The 19,167-nt window shown below is 35.0% G+C and overlaps 2 protein-coding genes and 1 long non-coding RNA gene across 3 annotated transcripts; all 3 read right to left on the bottom strand.

Moving 5' to 3' along the window:
• Positions 1–529: 529 nt before the first annotated feature.
• Positions 530–8,621, bottom strand: LOC141387792 (nucleoporin seh1). Its single transcript, XM_073957975.1, has 5 exons — positions 8,389–8,621; positions 7,858–8,298; positions 7,584–7,792; positions 941–1,083; positions 530–864 (listed from the first exon to the last, which is right to left on the bottom strand). The coding sequence occupies exons 1-5, from the start codon at positions 8,497–8,499 to the stop codon at positions 695–697; spliced, it is 1,074 nt and encodes a 357-aa protein (XP_073814076.1). The 5' UTR covers positions 8,500–8,621; the 3' UTR covers positions 530–694.
• Positions 8,622–9,478: 857 nt separating this feature from the next.
• On the bottom strand, positions 9,479–12,891 carry LOC141387577 (uncharacterized). Its single transcript, XR_012408585.1, has 3 exons — positions 12,427–12,891; positions 11,420–12,360; positions 9,479–9,777 (listed from the first exon to the last, which is right to left on the bottom strand). It is a non-coding gene; the product is annotated as an uncharacterized lncRNA (long non-coding RNA).
• A 671-nt stretch (positions 12,892–13,562) lies between these two features.
• Positions 13,563–19,035, bottom strand: LOC141386687 (nucleoporin seh1-like). Its single transcript, XM_073955607.1, has 3 exons — positions 18,849–19,035; positions 13,679–14,119; positions 13,563–13,613 (listed from the first exon to the last, which is right to left on the bottom strand). Exons 1-3 carry the CDS (start codon positions 18,957–18,959, stop codon positions 13,563–13,565), a joined length of 603 nt encoding a protein of 200 aa, XP_073811708.1. The 5' UTR covers positions 18,960–19,035.
• Positions 19,036–19,167: the final 132 nt, after the last annotated feature.

The following is a 19,167-nucleotide window of genomic DNA, read 5'->3' as shown; positions in this document are numbered from 1 at the left end:
ACATAAAAAGGTAACAAAAAACAAATAAAAACAACAACCAATATTTAATTGATTTGTATTTTGTGGTGATATATTTCTGTCCCATTAAATGCCGTATGAACATCAATTGTGTTGGGTACTCGCGTTGTACGCTTGAGTAATTCGATTAGAATATTTATTGAGAGCAAAAATTAATGGTTCATTAAAATGTTAGGTAGTTGTTGTTGTTGTCAAAGAGGAAAAGAAAGGTAGTTAATTCATATGTGATGAATTTACATATGAGCAGCATTCGTATGTATAAATGTTTGTGTAATTTATGCACATATGAAAATGTCATAAAGGTAGATTACTGTCTGTCTGTCATCTACCCCTATCCCAATTTACATGTTGTGCAATTATTACAACTCATTCGCTTCATATGTGAATATATTTCGGAATATTTTTTTGTTTGTATTTTCTAGCTATAAAATATTCAATATTTCATGTTTGTTTTTGCATTTGAACACATTTTTTCATTATTGATATAAATCATTGATTGACTCGTGTCTTATTTCTTTTTTTCGAAAAATGTGAATTTTATTACAAAAAAAAAGAACGTAAAAAGTAAAACAAGAACTAAGTATAATAACCTTATGCATTTAATTGTATAAACTTCACCCATTTTCCAGCATTGGCATTGGAGTGGGATTTAGGCTTAGTTGGCTCTGTTATTATTTCAATGCCATGGCACTTGATTGGGATTACTTATTATTCCCTTTTTATAATATTTTACTGTTGCTGCTGCGGAACTAGAAAAACTGGGTGAATTTAATGCCGGTTCATAGGACGGACCAGAACCCTCAGCTTTAAGTACTGCAGCGCATTTCCATTTTTTACTATAATTCACTGAAAAAAAATAAATAAATGGGAAATATTATTAATTATCGTTATTTGTGGTTAAAAGAAAATTTGTCGAACTTACTTCTCCAAATCCGTACACAGCCATCATCACCAGTGGAAATCAACATGGTGGCTAACATATTCCAACAAACTCGCCATACTGGACAATTGTGATCGGTATGTTTGACTGTTTGTATATCTAATTTGGAAGTACCGGTTGCATCACTAAAAATAAACAAAGTTAAAGTTTTTCATTAAAACAATTGAAAATGTCGATTTTATGCCCTCCACTATTGTATGGAGGGTATATTAAGTTTATTTTTCCGCTTATAACGCATTGAAAAAAATCATTGGCGACCGAATAATGTATGTATATGTATATATTCTGAGTCGATACCCAGCAAAAAATCCCCCCAAAATAATGGGTTTTTATAGTACTTTTTGGTAGTCGTAACTACTTACAAAACCCCCTACTAATCCATTATTGTAACAAGGGGATGTCGCACTGAATAACTATTTATTCCACGACCACTAGAATAACTAGTTATTCTATGCTCACTAGAAGTTGAAAAATAAGCTAAAAACATTTGTTCTACTTTTTAGAATATTTGAGGTGGAATTTTGTCTTCAATTTCAACAAACTTCATATTTTTATTATATTTTATTCTGCTGTCTGCTGGATTTGATCTTGCGAACTTCTGATTTGTAGCCGAACACACTATACACTAGGCCACGCGTACGAACATTAAGGGTTGTTTAAACGCTTAGATGTGCTTGCATGGGCACCACCGACTGTTCTTTTTTTTGTTTAACAAGAAGTACCCGGCCGGATGTGAGCTTTGAACACACAACCCTCTGATTTGTAGTCGGACACACACGCTCTGTGCCACCGTACTCATAACTAGACAGCCGAATTTTATGCAACCCCTATTTTTGGTCCGATTTATGTCAAATTTTGGATCTGGGCATATTTTTGGATTCTGATTAAATTGAAATCGGAACATATGACATATGCAAAGTTATACAAAATGCATAAATTTTTGCATATGCATAAAATTTTGCATATGCCTCAACCTTCAAAGTACCGAAAATCGGGAGGTATCGTTCTATGGGGGCTATATGAAGGCCTGAACCTAAACCGACAAATTTTAGGTGGAAAGTTGTTTGAATGTTGTTGAAGACTTAATACCAAGTTTCAGCCATTTTGGCGGGATATTGAGGCCACAACCTTCAAAATACCGAAAATCGGGAGGTACCGTACTATGGGGGCTATATGAAGACGTGGGCTTATACCGACAAATTTCAGGTGGAAAGTTTTATACCTCCAATGCCCTCCACCATGTGAAATATTCTGAACTTATATGGGATTTGAAACAGATTACATTTCGCCAATCCTGTACTTTGACACAGCAATAGTAATAATCCCTGCTAGGAGTGTGCGCAGGGTACAACACTTCCCGATAGCATATCCATCTGCACTGATGTACTGAATGTTCGACTAAAACTGTTAATATCTTTTAGTTAATTTCTCGTTGGAAAATCGTGCTTGATGATCAATAATGCATCTGAAAAAGGAAAGCCGACGACTCGAACCCACACACCCAGTACTATGTGACATGACATGTTTCGCCTTTGGTAATGAAGGCTCCTCAGACATATCGGATGTGGGACGGCTTTGCTATCATCTAACTTTTACTCTTTCAAATACAATTTGTTTTGTACAGTGCTGAATGTTTTTTTTTCAGTCATTGTATGGCTTTCATGACAAACGCTTAGCGTAGTCTTTGAAAGTTATGAGCTTTGGCTCTGAACACTAACACGCTGTGACAACACTTTTTTCCTTGTGTTTTTCAAGGACGTGAGTTCAAACCCCAGCCTGGCTCAGCTGATTTTTTTTAATATATAATATTTAATATTTTTGTTGATAGTAGTAAATCCAATAGATTTGAAGTTTCTTTGAAAACAAAAGTCATTTGGGCTATTGTCCTTGTGGCGATTGAGCAATTATTGGGTAATTCAATTTATTTTATAGACAAAACCTTTAGTGATTAGAGTTGTTTAACGCTCTGGCTGTTGCCTCGAACAATATATGAGGAAAAGACAAAATTTTTAGTTTTCAATCGAAAAAAAAAAAAATTTAAGCTGCACGAAAGGTACATGGATTGAGAAAAAATTCCCATTCTCAAATCCGTTCGAGATAGTAATTTCGGTTATTGCGCGAAAAAGTTATAGCGGTTTCAATTCTGATAACAAGAAAAAAATGTAAAAAAGCGCTACTCGTTATATTGAGAAACATTGTAAATTAATGGCTTCTTACATACTATATGATGTCCCATAACTTTAGTCAAAAAGTTGTCAACTTTCGAGGAAAGTAAGAATTAAAAAAATTGATAGTTTGCAACACGTTTTAATAAAATTCAAGCTGTTTATGCATCTTAAATATACATATGTACCTAATCTAAACATCGCAAATGAAACCAAAACTTTAAAAATCTGTTTAGCGGTTCGCATATTATAGCAAAAACAAAAAATATATTGAACAAATTTAAAAAAACGTTTGTAAGAAAAAATATTATTTTTTCAAATTGTTGAAGAACATTTGGGAAAACTAGGTCGGATTTTTTCATCTATTTTGGGTAAAATTCACGCGAAAACACATATTTGTAATTACAATGATATACACGCTAACATCTTAAGGGAGGTAGGGAAGATGTTCTTATATATTTTGGGTAAACTGTATCGGGTAATATACATTTTGAAATGCGTGTAAATAGCGAAATCCTCAAAATCACTTGTTGCGCATGAGGTTTCCCGATACAACGATTTGTTTTCTTTTCATTTGTAAACATTTACCGAGATTTACTTTGGCGGCGGCGATGTAGCATCGTCTGCAGTTTAGTGTGCAAAAAATTGTATAACGCTAATAATTTGCACAAAGTGCACACACTTTTTATGCGCATCCGATTTCACTATCAACCGTGAAAAAATACATGGATCTTAACCTATTTCAATAAAATCCATCAAGAACCGTGGATTTAGCATCACACAGTATTTTTGGGATAAATCGGATACAGTTTCCATACCGACTGGTCGTTTAAACGCCAGGAAAAATGTGCACAAAAATGCAGGTAAAAAGCAGTTAGATACTTGTTTTACTGCGGGGTTTTTTGTATTTTCTAATTGTTTGCTCATATGTCTGTCCTTCCATGTTCATAAATTGACATTTGACCTGCGCAATTTTTCGCGGTTCGGTCACAAAAATAACCCTTTTCGTGAAGTGATTTTTTAATTTTCTTACAATGGTAAAAAAACACTTAAGTAGATAAGTTACACTTGTACAACGCAGAAATTAGTTAGAAAAGATGTGAAAGTATTATTCTAAAAACATAAATTGTAAATACAACGCAAGAATTATTCTGTATTACACTGCAAAGTTAGCTGTCCGTTTAAACGGACGTGGTGCAATGGTATGCACACCCGCCTTGCACTCAGAAGGTCTTCGGTTCGATTCCCAAATTTCCAACGGTGGCAAAATACCCCTCAGTAATGTTGGCGACATTTCCTGAGTATTTCAGCCATGTATAACTTCTCTACAAGTGGTGTCGTAAGACACGCCGTTCGGACTCGGCGATAAACAGTAGGTCCCATATCATTGAGCTAATATGAATCGGGGTGCACTCATTGATATGAGAGAAGTCTCCCTTGTCCCGCCTGGACTATAACTACAGTGAGTCCTGAACTTACTTCCAAGTCTCTTCCTAAACTAATGAATCGGAATGAAACGTCTAATCGCTTTAGATTTTTCTAATACTATAATTGCCAAAAGGACAACTTTTTACAACTTCGAATGCTTCCCCTCCCAATACCTTCCATCGTATCTACCGAATTCCCTCCTCACTACGACATCTTCTATTGTAATGCAGCCAATCCAAAGAAGTTAAAACAACCATTCTATAGTTTTTTTGGAAATAAATCTATTTTTTATAGATTCCTCTACTACTGATGCTATATCTCTAAATAAACGAGAAATGTTTAAAATTAAGGCTTACATTTCCTTTACGTGAGAGAGAGAGAGAGAGAGAAGCAAATGCAAAAACAACTCAGCGGGCACACTCACTATACGGTCTTTGCAAAGAAGAGCGTCCCTCCTTTAAGACGATGCACAGTGTCCGATTTTCCAAAAAACCTGGCCAAAAATCGAAAAAAAAAATTATCAATTTACACTAAAAAGGTTCAGGTATTGTTTATAGGATCCCAGTGCGTGTAGTTATGAAAAAATATATACATTTCTTGTTTAATAAGTGGGTATAAAAGCAGGTCGAAGTGACCCTATTGGGAATTTTATATTTTTTTAATATTTAAGTTGTTTATAAATCTATGATAATATGCAAAATAAACAACGGTTATTAAATATTTTCTTTTTGTAATTATAATGAAAGATATGTGAAACGTATTTAAGATGTTCAGTGTCCCAATGAATTGTGCGTTCTTTAATAATTGATGTCCGTACTTGTTAATTTTTTTCAAGATCAATTTTCACAATAAATTATGAAAATAGTTGTGAGTAAGATCGAGTTGGGCCGTGTAATTTATCATTTCATAAAAAAAGAAGGGTTTTTTACCAATTTCCATCGAAACATCCTGCACATTTCGTTTTTATGTGATATTTTGTCTTGCAGGTATATACAGATTTTCTTTCATTCAGAATGTCAGAATATAGTATAGGGTCACTTTCTGGCGTTTGGGCATAAATTATAGTTTTGATATATTTTAAGACCTATAGTAAAATTTTATGGCGAACAAATTTCTAGAATATTTTGGTCTGATCCGACCACATTTTATAGAGATTTTAAAGATTTGTGGAAAAAGGGACCAAAAGGACGCCTTTTATGACTCGCACGAGGGTTAATTTTTTTGAGACAATTATTCCTTGCATTCTTGTCAGTAAAGTTGCCAAAGGCATTATACACCTAAAGTGCAAGGATTCCAAGTGATCTTAACTCAAATATTTCCAAAACTGTAGAAATTGTGGAACCTTGCACACCTATTTTAGTTTCTTGGGTTTTTGGCAATATTGATACCGATATTTCCTTGGTATGTAATGCAAATAGAGATTTCATTTCTTTGGTGACTTTTAGTGAAATTTAGCTGAGAACATTTTGGTCTTTGACGCCATTCTTCTAAAATGATGCTTTGTATGACAATTTTGCCAAAACTTTGATGAACCTAAAACCTAAAATGTTTTTCTAATTTGCATATTTCTGGAGTTAAGGTAGGATATAGAGTTTTGGTGTATTCTAGGACCTATAGTAAAAATTGATGGCGAAGAAATTTGTAGAATATTTGGTCCGATAAGATCACATTTTATAAGAGGAGTGACCAAAAAGACTCCTTCAATGACCGCCTGAGTGTTAAATAATATCAAAAATGTAATCAGCGGCCCGAAAAACATAAGAACCAAAGGCTAGGTCAAAATCAATTCATTTTTAGAGTTTTAGCCAGGTTTTTCGGAAAATCGGACACTGAGCGATGCTGTAATGAAATCTGAAAATTGCAATACCTTTTTTCTTTTTATGAAATAATAAACTACAAGTTTCAACTTTGAAACTGAGTCATTGCAATATTTAATAGACATCCACACCACTAATAAAACAAGCAATAATATAATGCTAATACACCCCCATAAAAATAACATGCTTTCCACAAAACAAATAGTAATAAGATAACGAAAAAATAATGAGCAATATTTCAATAAATTTTCAAGTATAAAAACGCCTAACCCAAAATCCTCTACACCGATGCATCAAAAGATCAATTCAACACAGCATACGCAGTAGTCGACGATACTGGCTTAATTCTTGGATGTAAAAGAGTAAACAACATATCCTCAATTTTCAGCGCTGAAGCCGCTGGAATATTATTTGCAATAGATATTTTGAAACTCACCAAATGTAAGACTGTTATATTCTCCGATAGTTTATCCGTGCTCAAGGTCGTTGCAAACATTACCAATACAAATTGGAAATCTATTAATAAAATACGCGATTGCCTTATATCAAATGAAAACATCATAAAACTATTTTGGCTACCTGGTCATGTTGGTTTACAAGGAAATGTTAGGGCAGACTCAGCCGCCAAATATGACTGTATGGCTCCATTACTGAATGATTCTTTAATTGAGAAACTGGATCTTAGGAAACATATTTCTTCAGAGCTTGATCAACATCTTCAGATCAGTAAAAAGGATTTTCAACACTACCACTACACTCAAATTAATCCCACATATACGCCACCTGTATATCCCACCGATGTTGACAAGAAGCATATTCGTATATTTTCTCGTCTACGGATGGGGAATACAATAGCCACACATCAACATCTGCTAAATAAAAATATAGACAACAAATGCACTAAATGCGGCAACATAATTTCTGTCCAACTCATTTTGGAATCATGTACCTGTCTCTCACAAATCCAACAAACTATTCTCAACAAAAGTGGCATGGAAATGCTCAAAACCCCCAGCCCGGACAACATCAAAAATATGTATAATTTTATATTAACTACTAAGTCAATAATATAATTAGTCATATCCTTCAGTAAATTTAAGTATTATAAATTGTAAAAGCTGATGGCCTCTGCAGCCAATGCTTTTCTTTCTCCCATATTAATATTATATTTACTATAATATTAATATCAATAAATAAATAAATAAAAACGCTTACCTTGTTCCACGAATATTAACAATGTACAAATCTTTACTGGCCACAGCCAACATGTGGAAACTTCTTCCGGCGTTTGGAGCAAATGCTAAATCAGTCACGGGATCAGTAATGTCATTTATTGTATCGACCTTTACGCATTTACGGGCATTTTCACTGTAGGCAAAAATAAAAACTTTTCCCGTAGCTGTGGCCGTTTCATCGCTGCCAGCCTAAAACACAAAACAAACTCATTATTAACATTTTGGTAAATAAAATTCCTTCGAAACAAACTTACAGCCAACAATTGTGATGACAACATATACATCGATGTGTTCCATGAAAGGCAACTTAACGGCAGTTTATTGGTTATTTCATGTTGCACGGACCACTGACTTAAATTCATTATGTCTGGAGCTTCATAGATACGTATAACGCCATCTGCAGAAGCTGTGGCCAGTAATAAACCCAAATATTTTGGTGCAAATTCTACATCTGTGACACTGGTTCGTGAATCTACCAATATTGTACGTTTAACCCAGCGACGAGCTGGTGTCATTGTACCACCGACTTTTTCACCCAATACCTCTTCCCACACCGAAGAAGTTCTGTCGAAAGAGCACGTGGCCAAGACTTGTCCGAATTCAGGATGGGCCCATGAAACACGCCATATGGATCCGGAATGGGCCTTCCAACTTGAAGTAACCGACCACTTGCCTTGTTCATTTTCATCCCAAATCTAAAGTTGTTTTTAAAAAGTGAAAGAACGAATGAGAAATGGAAGCACGGAAGCACATACGAGAACAAACTAAAAATACAAATAACATACCTTCACAGTTTGGTCGCTGCTACATGTTGCCATTCTCCGACCATAATAATCGAATACAACATCGTGTATTACATCTTTATGATCAACAATAATGGGCTCAACTTCAAACATCCTCTCTATATGTTTTATTTAGTTTTTATAGATTCGACTGAATTTTTGCAATATATTAAAAAAGTAAACAACAAAACACCGGGAAAAACAACGTCGATTAATCGATAAGTAAATTTATCGATGTTTTAGATTGTAGAGTTATGCCTTGTTCATATTCAGTTCACTAACGAACTAGTTCAGTTCAACGTTCATACATGCCATACATACACATGCCAACATACAGTCTGTCGCAAAAGTTAGTATACACCGTTGAAACCAAAAGGTATTAGGGATAAATATCACTAAACTCATTGAAAACAACAAGCAATTTGTTTTATTTGATAGACAAGAAGGTTGTATTCCGTAATAACAATTAAAAGTGCGCAATATTTGCAAACATTAGCAAATGTACGGTTCGAATCCCAAAAAGATCAAAATTTATGTCGCAAAAGTTAGTATACAACGGAGAATCCTCGTGGAACTGTGTAAAAAATTCTTGATATTTTTGAATAAAATGAAACTAAATCTGTACTTAAGATCATAAAGAGTATATTAATTGATTTTAATGGCAGTTAAGGCCTGCGTACATAAGCTGCCTTGCCTGCTTACCTTGCTTACTTCTGATAAAAGAATAAAAAAGAAAAGGGCAACCCAGTTCGAAATTTGCTCGGCCTTCTTTATTCTTTTATTTTTATTATGTCAAAAATGAAGCAGGAAAGCAAGGCAATCAGGCAGAGCAGCTTATGTACGCAGGCCTTTATAGTACCTATAGTGACAAGTCCAACGTACACTGGATCGTAAAATCCACAAAAATTGGTCATCTACAAATACAACAACTGTAGCGACAAAATTCCGGTTGTTATGTCCTGTTTTTGAATTTTAAAGCCATGAGATGCTCAGAAAAGTTCTAAAGTTTCAATATGGGGTGATCTTGATCGAGTTTCGACTTGTCCGTTTTGAAGAAACGGGAATTTATTTGATGCCGTTGTCCTTTTGAAACTGTTACGTACCGCCTAATGCGGCGCTATGGTGGGGTTCCAACTCGCTCAGACGGTGCACACATATTCAGGGGGTTCTTAACCCTGCCACCATTAGCCCTAGGGGTCGAACAATAAAGGAAAAGGGACTCAATACAAAAACAAACAAAACGACACAACACTACATACAAACATAATGAAGGAACTTGGTGTCATTGTTCCCCCACTTTGCCCGCCCTACCTTGACCCTTCCGTCCTGACATCAATACTAAATTTAAAGGGCCCCATTTTCCACACACACTTACCTCACATCAACATACACCTACAGTGGCGGCCATATAATTAAGAACGACATCGTATTAAAAAGTATTTGACTTCCTACGTTCCAAATATTTGAATATTTATATGGAACAAAATTTGTAAATAAAGTACAGGGTAAGCACTTTCAAATAAAGCCAAAACATGTTTTAATTCTCCCTCGTTTATACGAAAGAAACCACGATTTATTAAAATAGTCATAAATCGACCTGGCCACATAATTAAGAACGATATAAGTAAAGGTTACTTTAAGGTAATTTTCATACACAATATGTGAATATATCGTTATGTATTTTAGAAATCAGTTACTTTGATTCATTTTTAGTATCAATTGTCCTTCAATGGCACATATTATTGAGTCTAAGTTTGATAATTAGGGCATACCTAAGGTTTTCCAAAATTTGCCCATAATTTGACGAATTTATTTTATTTTTGGGATCTAAAGCCACAGTTTTGGCTTCCTCTCATTCCCTCGATGACGCTCTAAACGATACCCTGTGATTGTCGTTCCATAGTCGGCGCTTATTTACCCTTAAATTGGTTTTTACCCCACTTTTTTGAATCCTTCACGTGGGAATTGTCTGGGAAGTAGTTTCGTATGAGCCATTTCCACCTTATAAAGCGGTAGAATGTTTGTCTGCAGGTAGTAGACACGAAATGAAACAATAATATAATGTCTATACAAAAATTGGAAGAATTCCACACCGAATATAACATTTATTAACATGATGTTTTGAATGCTCGAATTCCACAATAATTTTGTGTATATACATCTAACATTAGTTTATACAAAAATTGTATTTTCATCCATAAAAATTATTGATTTGTCTGGTTTTGATATTAATAAGAGCTTCATTGATTAAAAAGTCTTACATAACTATGCTTACCACACCCACAAAGACATTGTGCAATGAAGGCTTTCAAAATATTAAACCTTTCATTTTTGTTCGGTGTACCGTTAGGCTAATTTTTTGTACAAAACGAAATTATTTTTTTATTTTCTGTCTACTACCTGCAGACAACAATCCTGCCGATTTATAAGGTGGAAATGGCTCATACGAAACTACTTCCCAGACAATTCCCACGTAAAGGATTCAAAAAAGTGGAGTAAAAACCAATTTAAGGGTAAATAAGCGCCGACTATGGAACGACAATCACAGGGTATCGTTTAGAGCGTCATCGAGGGAATGAGAGGAAGCCAAAACTGTGGCTTTAGATCCCAAAAATAAAATAAATTCGTCAAATTATGGGCAAATTTTGGAAAACCTTAGGTATGCCCTAATTATCAAACTTAGACTCAATAATATGTACCATTGAAGGACAATTGATACTAAAAATGAATCAAAGTAACCGATTTCTAAAATACATAACGATATATTCACATATTGTGTATGAAAATTACCTTAAAGTAACCTTTACTTATATCGTTCTTAATTATGTGGCCAGGTCGATTTATGACTATTTTAATAAATCGTGGTTTCTTTCGTATAAACGAGGGAGAATTAAAACATGTTTTGGCTTTATTTGAAAGTGCTTACCCTGTACTTTATTTACAAATTTTGTTCCATATAAATATTCAAATATTTGGAACGTAGCAAGTCAAATACTTTTTAATATGATGTCGTTCTTAATTATATGGCCGCCACTGTATCTCCCTCTTTTACAAAACACTTAGCAATTCATATTATAAGACAATCAAACATTAAAACAATTTATTGGCATTTTTGTACAGGAAACTTAAACCTATGAACATGAAGAAAACATAAAAATGAAGTCAATTGGAATTCCTAACACCAGTCATTATAACTGTGAGCCACTTCTCAGGCTACCAATTAAATACGTTGAGGAGTCTTGATTTTTTTGCCAATCTGGCCACTTTACTTTGATCTTCCTACTTCCTAAAAGAGCTCTCTTAACAAGTGATGGACATTACCATATCGTCCATGAACTAAAACCTTCAGATTACTCCTAACGCACGACATAGGTAACCCTAACCTCACGTAGATTTCCTGGCATTAAAAACCCTAACAAATTCAAAAAATCTTATTTACTAAATTACTAACTACAGACAACACAACTTATACTAAGATTATAAATATCTATCGAAATTATCTTAGTACAAATGTCATTAATAGTTTTTTTTTTCTTTTTAGAGGACCTTATAATCTTTGCGGTGGCAGACCTGACCAGTCTTCGGGGTGCATTCGATAAACAAAGGTACTAAAAAAACATGAACGTCTTTACCTTTATTTCTGATACTCATATATTTGTTTCCTCGTATCATTTCAGATGGCTATGTTTGTCGTGTTGCTCCAGAAACAGGCCCAAGCATCAAACATCACACGTGGCGAACAAATTTGCTGATTAATTCTTCCAAACAGTCAGCTGGATCTTTTAGCGATGCTTCTAATGTTTATTACCTCGAATGCTTAGCTGTTTTTCATCAAACTTGGCTGAATTCAACCCAATAGCAGTCTGGAATAGATGCCACCGACATAAAACTCACACTGACTTCCCCCAGGCCAATACTTGGAGGAGTCAGTATTTTTCTCGCTTTGGTTGCTGTTGTTTTAATTTTTGGCGTTATCTTCAACAAAGAAAATACTTATTGAACTACAGTGTCTAACTTTTATTAGCTATCTATATGACTTACAATGATTTGCACGCACAAAAGCATATATGTAAAACAGAACCAAAACAGTGTCAATAAAGAAAACACAATCGTATTTGTTTGAAATTTATGTTTTTTTTTTTTTAATTTTCCACTATTATTGTCCAATGATAAAAATGTTCCGATTGTTCAATGGAAAGAAACTGGCTTCTTGATGACAACACAAAGATTAATAAGAGATATATTTCTCCCCGTTATCCCTTTTATAGGACCTCTAACAGCATGAATTTTCCCCTCTTTTCCAAATTTTCGCGCATTTTCCGACATTTATTTATTTTCATTTTGGGTTTCACCTACAGAAACCTTTGGCTCCCTGTAGAGTTGTATTTCTTTACGTTACGTCGTTCACTAATCGGATGATTAAGTGGCAACAATGAATCTCCACCTCAACCGGCATCTCAGCGGATCCGGTTCATTTCCATTTGCCAGCATCCACGAACACCGCCTATAAATAAATTATAATTGACTGGGTGTCGCACGCAACAAAACATGTAATAATACTTACACATAAGGACTTTCCTTTTCAGTTAATTTTCTCAAAAATTATGTCCCTTTTCACATTCCCACCAAAAATAAATAGTAGGAGAACCTCAAGTTCGGGTGTAAGCCCTACAGTGATTCTCCACCACCACAGAAGGATATGATAGCTCATTTAACATTTTAACCCTGCGTTTACAAATGACAGGACAGTTGACTTCATTGATTGTCAAAATTCCACAACTTGCCTGCGTGACGTAGGCGTCCAGACAACTGCGAAAACAGTTGTAAAATTATGAATGAAAATCACCGATTTCTTTTTGTTTTCCGTTCACATATTTTGTTTTGTACGTATTCTTTTGTTTTCAGCACATTTGAGTTATCATCTCACTTCTTTTTCACAAAAACGTCGAAAATTTGCCAACCCGGCTGTCTGTGAAAAACTGATGGACAGCTGAGAGACAAACGACAAATGTATGTATGTGTTAGTAAATCAGAGTTGTATTTGAAGACAAACTGTCTGGTGTAAACGCTTAGTAATACAGAGCTTTCTCTGCTGTTATAACGCATGGATTGTGCAAAAACGTTCTGAAAAGCTGTGTTCGCTTCACTTAGGACCAAAATACAACTAAATGGATCAGTTAGAAGTAGTTCATTAGACACTGGGGAATCGAGAAGCATGTTCGATACGGCTAAAAGGCCGGTAGGACTCATTATTAACATTTTGGTAAATAAAATTCCTTCGAAACAAACTTACAGCCAACAATTGTGATGACAACATATACATCGATGTGTTCCATGAAAGGCAACTTAACGGCAGTTTATTGGTTATTTCATGTTGCACGGACCACTGACTTAAATTCATTATGTCTGGAGCTTCATAGATACGTATAACGCCATCTGCAGAAGCTGTGGCCAGTAATAAACCCAAATATTTTGGTGCAAATTCTACATCTGTGACACTGGTTCGTGAATCTACCAATATTGTACGTTTAACCCAGCGACGAGCTGGTGTCATTGTACCACCGACTTTTTCACCCAATACCTCTTCCCACACCGAAGAAGTTCTGTCGAAAGAGCACGTGGCCAAGACTTGTCCGAATTCAGGATGGGCCCATGAAACACGCCATATGGATCCGGAATGGGCCTTCCAACTTGAAGTAACCGACCACTTGCCTTGTTCATTTTCATCCCAAATCTAAAGTTGTTTTTAAAAAGTGAAAGAACGAATGAGAAATGGAAGCTCGGAAGCACATACGAGACCAAACTAAAAATACTGTTACGAATGTAACTGATAGGATTAAGTTAGTTTAGTTTAATTTCCGTTAATTTAAAAATTTGAATTGTAACGTAAAGTTTTTAATACGCATTTACTTTATTTAAGCAACAACAACTACCATGTAGAACTCTCTTCATTATTCTAGATGTTACTTTACCTTTCATTAATGTGCTTTTATTTTGTTTTGCCATAATCATGTAATTATTGTTTAGTTTGTTACTTCTTTGCACTTGTTTGTTGTTGTTACGTCATTACTGTGCTTGTCGTCCAATTGTATTCCCCCATGTATGTATGTGAGTATGGTTGTTCGCTTAGTGCGAATGTGCGTCTGTGTGTTCGCTGCACAGATTCGAGATGTTGCCATATGTGTTCTGGAGGACTCTAGAACAGGGAGACTTTGGGATATAAATATAGGGGTACTGACAATGACGAGTGGAGTTGTGTTTTAAGCGTTGAGCTGAACAGATCGGTTAAATAAGAGCTGCGTGCTAACTAGAGACTTGCTGTGTGCTTTGTAATTAAAGTCGGTTCTGAATAAGTGTAATAAAGTAAATAAAGCATTGTAGAAACGTAATCTAAAACGAACCCTGTTTTATTTGGTACAAATCGTATCGGGGAATAAAACAACGTCTACACGGAGATTAGTTAAATCTAATTCCGTAACAATACAAATTTATTTATTTATTTTGTTGTTGCGAAGAAGCCATTTGGCATATTAATATCACAACATGCAATAACTACAAATGTGGTCTTCGAATCAGGAAATGTATCTTAAAATATTACAATTCAAATCTTATAACTATAAGTATAATTAAATGTACATATGTGTGAGCGCTAAAAAACTACAAGGCATGAATAAGGCTCCCCAGCCAAAATAAAAAAAGAGTTAATATATACCTATTGTTGGTAATAACAAAATGAATCAATGCACCAGAATTCCAATACAGTAGACTCTACAAAGCAAATGACAAGTTATATTCGTGACAATAAAATTACATCAGCCCAACGTATTATTAACCGCAAAGCTTTCAAACCTTTGTCGAAATATACTTCTGGAAAACGAAAACTTTCGTAGCTCTGCAGGAAGATGATTCCATAAACGAAGAGAGCGAACAATAAAAGATCTTTCGTATAATGATGTTGAAAAACGTGGAAATGTAAGTTGTGTGTTTCTAGTAGATCTAGAGAAAGCAAGCCGATCTCGCAGGAGACCGGGAAGTTCAAAAATTACCGATTTATAAAGAAATGAAACAACTCGTTGCTGAACAAAAGTATTAAACGGGACTCCTAGGAAAATCATTGCCTGCTCCGAAATATGGTCATATCGGCGCATGTTATAAACATATCTTACAATCATATTGAACAGCTTTTCTACTTTTCCAAAATGTTCATGCGTTGTACCCGATATAACTTCTATGCCATAAGAAATGATAGATATTAACATAGAATAAGCAAGATTTTTCTTGACAAAGAGAGGCAAATACAATTCAGTAGAATACAATTTCCGGAGAATATTAACTACTCTAGGGTATAACGCGTCTATATGCGCTGAAAAATCAAATTTTGTGTCGAGTATAACTCCTAAACATTTTAAATGATCAACAAACTCAATCAACATTCCATTAAGTTGTATATTAATACCATTATTCAGGCGACATAAGGGACCCAGAACTATAGCTTTGGTTTTAGAAACATTCACTACCAAATTATTGTTACCTAACCAACGTGATATAGAGCACAAGGTAGTATTAATATCATGCTCCAACTGAGCGCTGGATTTACCTTTAAACAGTAAATGTATGTCATCAGCATACAAGAATGGACGACAACTGCTATTACATAAAGAACTACCAATGTCATTGAGGTATAAAATGAAAAGAAGGGGGCCTAAAATGGAACCTTAAGGTACCCCACCATAAATATTACATCTGCTGGAAATAACACCGTTAAGGGAAACGTACTGAGAACGTCCTGACAAATAGGAACAAATTAACTTACAAGAAGTGCTATCAAACGCATAGTTACAGCGTAGCTTCTCAATTAACCTCGAATGGTCTACACAATCAAACGCCTTGGACAAATCAAGGGCAACAAGAACATTACTCTCACCTCCATCAACAGTCTCCCTAATCAGATCCGTTAAATCTACTAACAGAGAGGTGGTACTAAGTCCACGCCTGAAGCCATATTGATAATTATAGATAAGTTTATGGTCATCAATAAATGCCTGAATTTGCTCTCGTATGAGGTGCTCAGCTACTTTAGAAAGTGCCGGCAGAATACTAATAGGCCTCAAGTTATCCATAGCATATATATCCTTAGCTTTTGGGATAGGAACAACCTTTGCAACCTTCCATGCTTGTGGAAAGACTGAAGTGGTGAACATTGTGTTAAAAAAATGTGTAAATTGGTTAGATATGTATGGGTAAATAAGCTTTAAAAATTTAACAGGTATACCATCTACACCCACTGATTGTGATTTAATTCGCCTAAATGCTCTAAAAACATCAATCTCGAAAACGCAATTAAAGGAAAAGGTATAACCTAGTCCGTTAGCATCGGGCAAATCAACATACGCATTACAAACACTATGGTTCTCAGTAAAATAAGCATTTAGAACATTAACGTCAAAATCCATTGCGGGGTTATTGTCACTACCAACGACACCACCAGCACGAAGCTGTCTCCAGACCTGCGTTGCGTCAAGTCCACTAAAACGTTTTGTGTAGTATTTCCTACGTTCATTTCTAAGAACTGACTTAGCTCTGTTTCTAAGGGTACAATATACTGCTCTATTTTGCTGCGTAGGATATCTTAAAAAATTATTGTATGCCATATCTCGTAAAGATTTTGATAGTGTTATAGAAATACTATTTAACCACGGCTCCGCTGACGTAATTACTCGCTTTCTCACAATGGGAACGAATGAAAAGAGATTTGCAATAAGCGAATCGAGAAATGAAAGCTGCATATCGACATTAGTCGAGCCATAAAAACTGCTAAAGTCTACTCCCACAAGATATTCGTGCAAAGTTTCCCAATTGATATTCTTAAAGTCACGGAACTCGAAAAATTGTTCTGAGTTAGAAATGTTTATGTCAATGGCACCAAATATTAAAGCATGGTGCGAGATAGAGGGGCATTGGACTTGATCCGAGAATATAAGAGAGCATGAATTACTATAAACAAAAAAATCTATTAGTGAAACAGAGTTTGTAGCAATATTAAAATGTGTAGGAAGAGAGTTATGACTAACTGAAAGACCAAGACGTAGGCAAGCATTCCGCATTTGGGACGACTTGGAAATGTCAAACAAGTTGCAGTTAAAGCCTCCAACTGCAACTATAGTATTATACCTCGATAAGATGTCTTCATGCACTTCCTCAAAGCATGAGATATTGCCGTGTGGCAAATAAACCACACCAAAAAGTATTTTTCTTACGCCTAAAATAAGTTCAATGAAAAGGGACTCGCAAACACCAGGATTTGATGAACGAAAAACAACCTTATGTTTAATGCCATTTAGTACGTAAATTCCAACACCTCCTCCCCTAGCACTCGGACGGTCATTGCGTACAAATGAATAGCCAGGAATAGCAACAGATTTCGATGAAACGTAAGATTTAAACCAAGTCTCGGAAACGGCGAACAGTCCCAAACCACTATTACAAATAATGCTCTTAAGCTCACTTAGAGTAAAGTTGTAATTTGAAGGTCGCAAGCTTTGACAGTTGATATGAGCGAAAGTCAAATAACCAGAGTATTGGTTCAATTTGTTTTTGATTAAGGTTGAATTACCAACAATAGGACCAAGATCGTTATTTGCTGTCATTAAAATATAACCAAAATATGTTGCTGGGGAACCTAATAGGCCGTTTATATATAACAAGGTTAACCCAGTGGGTCTGGGTTTCAAATGTCATTTCCATTGTATATACTTCAAACAAATCCTCATAAAGAAGGTTAACCCTGCAAAAAACTATAATATAAACGCCGTATAACTGAAGAAAATGAGATCATTATGAAATAAAGATTTAAATAAAGATCAAAACACGCGTAAAGATGCATAAAAAGGGGGCAAAGAGAAACAATCTAAAAAAAACATATCCTCAGGAAAAATTATTGAGAACTACTCAATGATCATTATGGCAAACCAGAATTAAAGAAAAAATGTAAAGGAACCAATTGAACTAAATTAATATATGATAACATTATATAACTAAAGCTATAACTAGCTACTAGCCAGAAGTCTCTCACAATCATCGATCTTAACTTGGCGTTTACACCAGACAGTTTGTCTTCAAATACAACTCTGATTTACTAACACATACATACATTTGTCGGCTGTCTCCCAGCTGTCTATCAGTTTTTCACAGACAGTAGGGTTAACAAATTTTTGACATTTTTGTGAAAAAGAAGTAAGATGATAATTTAAATGTGTTGAAAACAAAAGAATATGTACAAAAACAAAGTATGTGAACGGAAAACAAAAAGAAATCGAAGATTTTCATTCATAATTTTACAACTGTTTTTGCAGTTGTCTGGACGCCTACGTCACAGAGGCAAGTTTTGAGTTTTTGACAATCAATACATGAAGCCAACTGTCCTGTCTTTTGTAAACGCAGGGTAAGAAAAACAAATAACATACCTTCACAGTTTGGTCACTGCTACATGTTGCCATTCTCCGACCATAATAATCGAATACAACATCGTGTATTACATCTTTATGATCAACAATAATGGGCTCAACTTCAAACATCCTCTCTATATGTTTTATTTAGTTTTTATAGATTCGACTGAATTTTTGCAATATATTAAAAAAGTAAACAACAAAACACCGGGAAAAACAACGTCGATTAATCGATAAGTAAATTTGTCGATGTTTTAGATTGTAGAGTTATGCCATGTTCATATTCAGTTCACTAACGAACTAGTTCAGTTCAACGTTCATACATACCATGGTTCAT

Source organism: Musca autumnalis, unplaced genomic scaffold (genome assembly GCF_047663935.1).
Source record: "Musca autumnalis isolate F117 unplaced genomic scaffold, ASM4766393v1 scaffold_5, whole genome shotgun sequence".
Classification (NCBI taxonomy): Eukaryota; Metazoa; Arthropoda; class Insecta; order Diptera; family Muscidae; genus Musca; species Musca autumnalis.
The sequence above is the reverse complement of the archived record's forward strand: the minus strand, read 5'-3'. Positions and strand labels throughout refer to the sequence as shown.